The 10,748-nt window shown below is 37.0% G+C and overlaps 1 protein-coding gene across 2 annotated transcripts; it reads right to left on the reverse strand.

The window, feature by feature from the left end:
• Positions 1 to 293: 293 nt before the first annotated feature.
• Positions 294 to 9,568, reverse strand: LOC107832241 (putative calcium-binding protein CML13). Of its 2 annotated transcripts, XM_016660059.2 has the most exons (9): positions 9,376 to 9,568; positions 9,150 to 9,173; positions 3,636 to 3,756; positions 3,505 to 3,541; positions 3,315 to 3,342; positions 1,929 to 2,081; positions 1,719 to 1,821; positions 947 to 1,077; positions 426 to 597 (listed from the first exon to the last, which is right to left on the reverse strand). In XM_016660059.2, exons 1-9 carry the CDS (start codon positions 9,376 to 9,378, stop codon positions 565 to 567), a joined length of 633 nt encoding a protein of 210 aa, XP_016515545.2. In that variant the 5' UTR covers positions 9,379 to 9,568; the 3' UTR covers positions 426 to 564. The 2 variants fall into 2 exon arrangements, with proteins under 2 accessions (XP_016515546.2, XP_016515545.2); XM_016660060.2 differs by lacking the exon at positions 947 to 1,077 and having other exon boundaries at positions 294 to 597.
• Between the last annotated feature and the right edge of the window lie 1,180 nt (positions 9,569 to 10,748).

Genomic DNA, 10,748 nt, shown 5'->3' on the forward strand with positions numbered 1-10,748 from the left:
ACCAGATTTTGGTCAAAGATTAACCATTTTCCGACCAACATCAGTCGGATTTTCATGTGTCAGACATAACTGTATTTCTTTATTGTAGGACCACTTTTTCCGACCGATGGTGGTCGGTATCTTTATATGACATTTTTTATTTGACTTTTGCGACCAATTTACATATTTTTCAACCAATTTCGGCCGGTTTCCTCTATTTCGGTCGGTATGCCGTAGACGGTTGGTTTTTGGCAATTTTCTAGCCGTGAATGAAAAAGATCAACTGAAGCAAAATGAATAGTGATAACTGATAATTTATGTAATCGACCAAACTGACTCGAGACCATATTAGCTTAGCTGTTTACAAACGAGAAATCCTTGTTACCACAAACTTGAATAATACATATTCCATTAACTAGCGGAGACCCTGGGTATTGGTTCTCTAATTCAGCTGTTTTGACTGTTCTTTAGTACATCGAAATCATATTTTCTGAAACTGTAACACCATATTATAACAACAGAATTGCCTCAAATGTCCCAGGTGTAGCAATACTTAATGCCCAAAGCTAGTTCTCCTCATCATCCTCATGAAGTCTTCAACATTAACCTCTCCATCACCTGCAATATTTACAGCCAAGAGTTCCTCAACATATTCCGTAACATGCAGCAAGAGATTCAGGGGAAACGGAAAAAAAAATTAGAACATCCCCTCCCTCCCTCCCGACCAAGGGGAGAGACAGAGGCTGCACACTCGCCCTAAGAGAAGGAAAGAGAAAGAGGATCACACTTCCTAAAAGAATGAGGTGAGCTAAATTCTGATAGACTCTAATATGCCAGAGCGCAACGTCATATTCCACCAAAAATGAAGTGAGCTAAATTATGAAGGACTCCAATACTCTAGAGCTCAACGTCAAGAACATCATAAACGAGAAAAGGTTATAAAGAATAATGAAGGTTGAAAACATACAAAAGACAAAAGGCTGGAGTACTTCGTATACATATAAGTCATGGCATGTCGATCAACAGTACAAGAGTTGTGAGGTTCACTAATCAGCCAGTAAGATTTTACCAAGTGGAACTGCCTGGAGATAAGTAGTCCTGCAACATATTTCAACAACATTGACCTTGTTTACTGTTATCATATAGCTATGCTATTATTGAAATGTGTTCAGATCCCTCAATCGCATCACATGCTATAGTTTATGTGACCGAAGGCATAATGTCCACTGGAACCCCCATGGATTTTATCATCAACTTGATGAGTTAATTTCAAGATAGTTCATGAAACATTACATCAATCAACAATTCAACAGCTAATGAATATTTATCTCGAAAAAAATAGAGTACAATGTCCTAAGATTAGAATTTTAATGGAAAAGGGACTCTCAAAAATTACAGCATCTGTTTCGGAGTTAGTAACAGTAACATATACAAACAATATAAGATCTTAATGTATTTGTAGCTAAGAGAAACTAAGGGGAAGACAAACATTAGACAAGGTCAACAACTAAGGTTTGGAACAGATACGCTTTCTTCTTAGTACGTCTATTATATTATCCTAAACAACTGGTAATATATATTAAGATGTCAATTTTTGGAATTTGGGTATAGCAGTTTTTGGATTAGCTAGGTTGTTTCAGAAGCTCCACCAGTAAAATATCTTAAATACCAACATATATTGAAACAAGTAGAAGCACTAAAGCATAAAGAGGAAAACTAGATAATAAAGCCTAACTTACGATCTTGATCTGCCGCTTCTATCATTTCCTGTATTTCTCTGTCAGTAAATCGCTCGCCCAACTCATCGGCGATTCTTTGAATGTCTGCAAAAGAGATCTTCCCCTGCATTTAAATTATCTGATGATTAGTAACCAACCGAAAAGAACAACTGAACTGTCAGGAAGACAACCAAATAAGCAGAAAGCAGGAGGGCAAGAAAAAGCAGGCACATTTTTATCTTGATCAATAACGTCGAATGCTTTCTTGAGCTCCTCTTTAGTATCCCTTTCTCCAAACTTGGCAGTCATCATGTGCACAAATTCATCAAAATCAATTGCACCACTGCCATCCTTGTCAACTTCTGCAATCATTCGATTGATCTCCTGGAATAACAAACACAGAGATCATGAGTGCACTAACACATATGAGAAAACCTGACAAGGGCAGAAAAGAAGAAGAAAAACTAAAACCAAGTTTTTAAGCCAGAAATAGACAATATGACATGATGGAAAGGCTCCAAATTAACAAAATGCGCGCACACGCATGGGAGGGAGGGAGGGAGAGAGAGAGAGAGAGAGAGAGAGAGAGAGAGAGAGAGAGAGTAAAAGATGAACTTATTCGCAAAATGACGCGTCAAATAACAAGTGAATGAGTAATCAAATAATATTAGAAATGTTAAAATAGTGATACAGGCACCTATGGTCCAAATCTTCTCGATGCATCTTCGAGATTTTGCCAATGGGATCAGCCAACATGTTATAGGCTAGGAATACAGAGCAAACAAAAAAACAAAATGAAAAAGAAAAATAGAAAATCCTTTTCAATAATCTATAGATTCCTTTATTTCCCTGGATCAAAACAATAAGCTGCACATCCTTCAGTGCAACTACCTAAGGTTCTTTGGCATCACTTCAGCACAGATAAACACAAAATAATGCAACTCAATTTATGTTTCAAGATCAAAATCACTCTGAAATTTGTAACCAGGCTGTCTACTTTGACAATCATTATGTACAAAGTGGAAGAGCTGCTAAACAGTCACTAGTAATACATTATTTGATAGCCACACAAGACATATACTAAGAATCCGGCTTAGTGTAGCAATGGAAAGAGCACACCCTTAAAACAAGCTCAACGTGTCCAAACAGAAAAAAAATAATGAAAGATGAAAGAAATTTATGTTAATCATTGCAGGGTATGCAAATCTTTTTCGATAAGTAAAGAGTAGCTTTTACTGAAATATCAGCAAAAAGATAATGCTGGGGAAAGTTACAAATCAAAACATAGAGGCCACTACATGCAGGGTATAGGAGCGTCGACGGCAAAAGGGGAAACAAAAAAAACCTTGCATAAATCTGCAACTCAAATATGAAAAACCGAAAGAACCAAACACAAATTCCAAAATCAGAGAATCTTTCAGTCGGCAATCATAAAGCAAGGAAACTGCTATCTATAATAGGACGAAAAGTAAAGTATTGAATCTCATAAATTCAAACTATACGCTTCAGAAACAAGTACAGATATTGTTGTCATTCCGTATCTTTTAGACTTCTACTGTATGAAATATGCTGTTAAACAGAACGATACAGTTGAATATAGAACTAGCATATAAATACCTCTTCAGTTGCTTCAAAACCCAGGGCCCTGTAAAAAAGAACATATTAGTTTTATTTATCAATAAAATGAAGCAGGAAAGATACCACAGACCGTGAGAATGTGGGAGAAAGTAGAATTATCAAAAAGTCAAAGAAGGTTATTTAATAGATATCGAGGATGTTGTAAGCAAAGCAAGAAATTATCACAAACCTCATAGCAACATTGAGCTCTTTGGCATCAATGGTTCCTAAATAAGTTGCAAAAGATTAACACAGTCAGAAAGAAATTTAAATATCAATAACCACATCTAGTATGGATCTCCTTGAGGTTTATTTTACTACCAGAGTTGTCTGTATCAAAAAGCTCAAAAGCCTCTCTTATTTCTTGCCTTTTCTGTTGAGTTAACCCCTGATTACGTCCTCTGGGTTTCTCTCTCCGTGATGCACCTCTGTAAAGGCTTGCCTGCAGGATGACATAATTCAGGTGAGTGATACAGACTAAGATCAGAGATGGAGTAGTATCAAGCACATATCCAATATCACAAAGTGTCCAGCCAGCCATCTTTCTATAGCATATTTCTTTCTCGATATATCTATTTAATTCTTTTCTTTTTGTGATGAAAGTGGTATCTGGGCTAGCTTGCGCATACCTCGACTATTCCATTAGGTACCTGCTACCTCCTACCATCACAATTACCAAGTAACTCTACCCGCAATGGCTCAGGTATAGGAAGAAAATCACCTAGTGTTTTTTGCCTCCATGAAAATCTGAACCCGAAATCTCATGACTTTCCTCTCAGACCACTAATCCACCCTTGGGTGCAATTCAAATCTCTCATAGAATTAGGCCGATAGTGGTAAAGGATGACATAAAAAATATGAAGATTCGCAAAGCTTGTGGTCCAGATAGCATCTATATAGAATCTATATAGAGGTCTGGAAGTGCCTTGTAGAGGTCGGAGTAGAATGGCTCACATTCACAAAGCTATTTAATGCTATACTAAGAAGTGGTAGGATGCCCAAAAACTGGAGAAAGAGTAACATGATACCAATTTATAAGAATAAAGGAGATATTCAAAGTTGTGCGAACTATATGGCATTAAACTCATAACTCATATGATGAAAATCTGGGAAAGAGTGATAAAGCGTGGACTTATAAATACGACAAGAGTGACAGAGAACCAGTTTGGATTTATGCCCGGTAAATCTATAACGGAAGCCATATTCTTGCTAAGAAAATTGATAAAAATTTATCACGAAAGGAAGAAAGATCTACACTTGGTATTTATTGATCTAGAGAAAGCATATGATAAAGTACCACGGAAAGTCCTTTGGTGTGGGAAGGAGAAGAAAGGAATTCATATTAACCAAGTCAGTCCTTTACGAGGGGATTCGTTTGACATGTTTTAATTGAGGGAGAAGGGTCGGGCGGCTAAGTTGCTCGACTTCGGGTGCGGGTATCCGATACAGGGACGGATCCGAGTATTGGATTCGGCAAAATCTAAATTTTAAGATTCGGGGGTGCGGATCCGGATATGGAATACGGGTGCGGGAATTCGGCTAATAAAAAATAGAGCTATAAAAACATTGTAAATTTTGAGAGATATTCTGCGAAAAACTTACATGAATATTGTAGAATTCAATCTTTCATTCTCCAAGATGGACATTATTCTTTCATTCTCCTAAATCTGTTATATTTTTGATTTTGAGAAATCAAAATCTCAATTTTTCTCCCAAATTTGTCGATGGACTCCGGTCAAAGTTTCCGAAGCCAGTTGACCGAATCCAGGACGTATCCCGCTCCCGCTCACGTCCCCGTCTCGTATCGGGACGGGGACGGCACCAAAATCGAAGAGCCCGCGCAACTTAGTCGAGCGGGTTATGGGCAGTGTTTAAAAAAGTGCCCGTTTCCTCGCTTTAAGCGAGAAGCGAGGCGAAGCGTGAAGGGCAGCGCTTCAGCAAGGTGAAGCGACTCAGGTCAGTAAAAGAGACCGCTTCTTTGTAAAAAGCGAGAAACAGGGAAAGCGAAGCGAAGCGAAGAAGCATCCGCTTCTCTGTTTTAAAATACCCAACCCTATTTTATTAAAAACGAGTTTTTTGGGTTAAACACTGGTCTGGACTTCTTCAACAGCAGCGACTAGGGTTCTTCAACTTCCAACAGCAACGACTTCTTCTTCTTCATCTACTTCTGATTTCTGAAAGAATCTCAAAGCATCAACTAGGGTTGTTCTTCTTCTTCTTCTTCTTCTTCTTCAAGTTCAAAACTTCAAGACTTCAACAGGTATGTTCTGAACTTCTAAGATTTTCCTTCTTCTTTTTCTTCTTCTTCTTCTTCTTCTTTCTGAACGTCCAAAAAGCGGCGAAATGCTGGCGAATTTTTTCCAGAAAATTACTGCCCAATTTTTCCAGTTTTTAACAAAGAATTCCTCTAATTTTTTATATCCTTTATTCTTAGTTCTTATTGCCTTTCTTATGTGTTATGTAGTTGTTCTTTTAATGGCGCCAAAAGAAGATAGTAAAGACCCGGCTTGGGCTTACTTTGAAAGAGTTAGCTAGACCAACAAGATGGTCATTAGATGTCTTTTTTGTGATAAGATTTCAAATGGGGGAATCTATCGTCAAAAAGCGCATCTAATCGGTGGTGATCCAAATGTCGCATCTTGTCCTAAAGTTTCGTCGCATGTGAAGGAAGAATTGAAAGCATTCCTTCAAAACAGTATTTATTTTAATTTTTTTTTTAAATTCCGCTTCACTTCAAAAAAGCGAGCGCTTCGCTTCTCGCTTCTCGTGAAATGGAGGTTGTCACTTTTCCTCGCTTTACGCTCTTCACAACACTGGTTATGGGTAACCGAGTCTGGATGGGTTTTCTTAATGATGGGTTGGTTCTTTCACTCAGACAACGACATGTGTCATGTCCTTTAAAACAGGGGCAAATGTAGAACTTTGATGGATGGTAGGGGTATATATGATCTGAAGTATAACGAGAGACACGATTGAACAATAAAAAAAGTAGAGGGGTATGTCCGACCCTTTTCTGTTATATAAATGTCATAAAGGATATGTATCAAAGAGCCATCACTAGCATGAGAACAGTAGTAGGAGATACAGAAGGTTCGGCATTGAGCCCCTACTTGTTTACCCTAGTTTTATGGATGAGCTAACCAACACAATACAAGATGAGGTCTCATAGTGTATCTTATTTGTTGATGACATTGTGTTAATTGACAAAACTAGTGAGGGTGTCAACCAAAAGCTTGAGATATGGAGAAGCGCCTCGGAGACTAAGCTATAGAATAAATAGAAGTAAGACTGAATACATGCACTGTAAGTTTAGTCAGCATGAGAAGAACGAAGTTAAGGTGAGACTAGATGGGATTGTGGTGCCAAAATTCAAATAATTTAAATACCTAGGTTCGTTGTTTCTAGAGAATGGAATGATAGATGAAGATGTTGCCTATAGGATGAAATGGAAAAGTACTAATAGAGTGTAGTGTGATAGAAGAATGCCTACCAAAGAGAAAGGTAAGTACTATAGAAGAGTTATAAAATCGGCAATTTGATATGATAGTGAATATTAGGCTGCTAAAGTCTAACATATTCATAAGATAGTATTGCGGAGATACGAATGCTAAGATGGATGTACGACCATACAAGATTAGAAAAGATAAAAAATGATCACATTCTCTAGTAGGTGCAAGTAGCACACATTGAGGATAAAATGAGAGAAAGTGGCTTGAGATGGTTTGATCATATCTTGCGCCGCCTTACAGAGGCACTGGTGCGTAGGTGTGAAACTATTGTAAGTGAAGGTATTAGAAAGGTACGAGGTAGACCTAAAATCACATGTAAGGAAGTTGTCAAGAAAGATCTACAAATCCTTGGAATTAGTACACACTTAGCTAAAGATTTGGCGAAAGAAAAAGATTCATATATGTAATACTTACTAGTTAGGAATAGGCTTAAATATTACAATGTTTCTTTTTAATTATTAATATATATATATATATATATATATATATATATATATATATATATATAAAACTTATTTTCATTTTATTTTGGCATGATGATGATATGAGCTAAGCTTAAGGAAAAAAGTGAGGATTCATCTAGCCGACCCCAACATTGTTTGGGACTGAGGCGTAATTAATGTTGTTTGTATCATGTCGTTCTCCTGGAATACTAAGCTAGATATCTGAATTGTCTGCATTTAGACACCACATCCCATCTAACCACACTTTATTCTTTTTAGATCAGGTTGTTTTGTTTTTCAATCTCATTCTTCTAAAGAAAAGGTATAGAAAACTTACAGTTTTAATTTACTTTCCCAAGTATTTAACGCAATGCATAAGAAAACACAAGAGGAGAGGCTATATAAGTCGCAGCATTTAGAAATTGTTGGTTCAACAAAATGTTTTTTAGCACCATATACTGCCATCATAGAGGATTTTCTTTTTGACAAGGGTAAATTTTATAAATGGAAAGGCCAGCACTAAGAAAGTGACCATTTCATAGCCGACATTTACTGTTAGAGAGGACAAAAGGGAGAGACATTTGGAGAAGGATGATGAAGATAAGGGATGAGAATCAAAGAGTTGGAAGCAAGTTCTTATGTGTCATCAGAGGATCATCGGCGGCTATGTTTGAAGTGCTAAGTGGAGATAAAAAGTGGAGTGCATTTAGAGCATCCAATGAGTTCAAATCTAAAGTACTTCAGTCAACTACTCAAAAGACTTGCTCCATGCTTAGATTAATGTGTTGTCAACAACTTATATTGCTCTCTAGACCATGGTGTTTGATTAATATTTAACACCCACTTGACTAGCTTTGCAGCACGTCATACTACAGATTTTTCGAAAAGAGAAATAACCAGGTGGAGAGGCACGGCATCAGAGCTTGGGTTTTCTTGAGATATATGAAAATTTTCACATAGCACAAGATTCTCAAGAAAGAAGAAAGAAGAAAAAAGAGGTCTGAAGACCTATTGCAAAACTATCTGATTGAAACCTCAATGTAATAAGATAGCTTACTTTTTTTAAAGTACCCATACAACTTAGAGAGTAACAGCACGTCGAAAAACATAAACATGAAGGGAAACAAACACAAGAAAATGAAGTAGCTGAGTAAGACCACCTTCCAGCACAAACTATATTTCCCATTTTTAATCTTGTATTTTTGTTCCCTTTTAGTTGACAAATCATAAGTCGGACATGTTTCTTTTCCTAGTGACATAATTTGATTTTCCAATCAGATCAACAGCTCAAAAGAGCTCTATGCTTATATCACAAATGAAAAAAACCACAGGTCAGGATGTTTTCATATAGATTGCAGTTACGGGAGAAAGTAGAAAGGGAAATAACAGCAGCGTTTCACCCCTTGTGAAAGCTCTTCATGTATTTTCACCACATTATAAGCTGAAACAAACTTTCTTTTTCTTTTCTTTTCAAGTGCTAGACCCCCCCCCCCCTCTTCCCACCTTCGTCTCCGGGTTCTTTCAGGGGAGGAGCTAGAAACCCGAACGAGTTCGACTGAACCCAGAAATATTATATATGTGTTAAAAAATTCATTAAGAGTATGTTTAGAAAGCAACTTATTGGAATTAAATTTGTATGTAACCCCGGTAAATATGTACAAACATTAAATTTAGAACTCAATTACTAATACTTGAAGTTATCTTCTAAATTTCAGAAACTCATAAAGTTGAAATCATAGCTCAGCCTTTGGGTCCTTTCCAACAACAATCTATTTCCTTTTACCTCAAACAAAGAAAGCTACCAACAAAAGATCAACACCTTCACATAAACATAAATAAAAATATTTAAAGAAAAGGACATTCAAAAAGACTAGAATCATTACCGTTGATCTTTCTTCTAAATAAGTCTGCAAAAAAAATCAAAAGGAAGAAAAGAAGGATTAATAGCATCCAAGCAGTATTAAAGAACTCCAAAAGGGTATTAGCAGAAATTGTATTAAACAGGAAACTGAGGCAAGTTTCTCCATGCGTTATAGTAATTCTTGAACTTGTGAAAAAGGTAAAGCAAAACGAAGAGAATCTTATGAAATTGAAGAAAGAAGCTAGTACCATTTTGATAAAGACTTAGAATGATGAGAGGGAGATCTAGGAGATGGTCGTCTGGGTAGAGTTGTACTGCTTCTTCTAGGAGGAGGAAACGCGTTGGACTATTTCTGAAACTGCAAAGGATTTTCAATTTCAATTTCAATTTCAACTCACGGGTAATTTCACTTAGACCCGTGAAGTTTAGACTCTTACCTCTACTGGCTGCCCCAAGAGCAAGGCTGGAAAAAAAAGATAAGCATAAAAGAGGGTATCTTTACTTGGACCCCTGAAGTTTTAAATTCTGAAAGTTTCACCTCAAATAGTAGTAGTAGTGACGACCTCAGTAACTATACCTGGGATTTCAGGTATTATTTGGAAGGATTTATTATGATCCGGTAAATATTTGGATCAACAAATTTGGAAAAAAATTGATGAATAATGTGAAGACATTATATGAGAAATGGTACCATATGATGATATTGTAGATTTTGGAATTAATACAAGATTTTTTGGAAAAAGGTTTTGTTTACCCTTAAAACGGATAATAATTAAATTTGTACGCGATTTTAAAGATATGTGGATTGATTCAACACAAATAATCAAGAATATTAGATAAATGAGTTAAAGAGAAAATGAATAATCAAACCAATTGTAATATCACGGCCCAGCTCGAACTTAGGTTGAACAGTAGTTTTGCCCTCGATCGGACCCTTGGTTCGAATCCAATTGTGAATACAAACAGTAAAGTAAGAACTTTGCAATAGCTAGAAAGCAGAAAAATGAATTTGTATTGCCTTGGTTTGCGCATTAAAAATGTGTCTCTCAAAAGTAAAAGCCTCCCTTTTATATAGTAGGAGAGTTTCATCCCTAGTACAAGTCTAAAAAAGCTAAAACTCTTCCTTTCCTGTTAATTACTGATCCATAATCAACATCGAGCGAGATCCACGCCATGATATCCGGTCAAGTACGAATATCACGGCCCTCTATCCGTCGTATGTAACAGTTTACCGTATTTTTCGAGGTTTTAGAATTCGTTCTAGGTCCGGGGAGCGTCGCTTTAACGTGCCCGGTGATGAAGACATCGTTCTTCTTTCGTGGGTCTCGATATGAAAGGTTCCCGACCTCGATTTCAGTGTCGTGCGTCTGTACCCTTCTTTCGTTTTCTTCACCAGGAAATCGGGATATGCTCAATCCCCGATTTTACCCGTATACAGATAGTCCCCTCATTTTTCGTAGAGTAGGTTTGCCGAAACGATGGAAAACGATAGATGAACCCCGGTTTCTTCCCTTGTACGCTATAACAGAGATGACATGTAAATCGAAACGTCCTATCAGTCATGTCGTTATGACTTCAGACACGTGTCAGTCATCGGCTGGCCGTCTTCGAATGTGAAACG

The sequence above is a fragment of the Nicotiana tabacum genome, chromosome 21, assembly GCF_000715075.1.
Source record: "Nicotiana tabacum cultivar K326 chromosome 21, ASM71507v2, whole genome shotgun sequence".
NCBI classification, from domain to species: domain Eukaryota; kingdom Viridiplantae; phylum Streptophyta; class Magnoliopsida; order Solanales; family Solanaceae; genus Nicotiana; species Nicotiana tabacum.

What these genes read in the sequence shown, in the direction of transcription:
- LOC107832241 (XM_016660059.2), bottom strand. An exon ending in GAGCTCAATGTTGCTATGAG is followed by an intron (nt 3,343 to 3,504) that starts GTTTGTGATAAT and finishes TCTTTTTTACAG; the next exon opens with GGCCCTGGGTTTTGAAGCAA. An exon ending in AGAAGCGGCAGATCAAGATC is followed by an intron (nt 1,078 to 1,718) that starts GTAAGTTAGGCT and finishes AATATGTTGCAG; the next exon opens with GACTACTTATCTCCAGGCAG.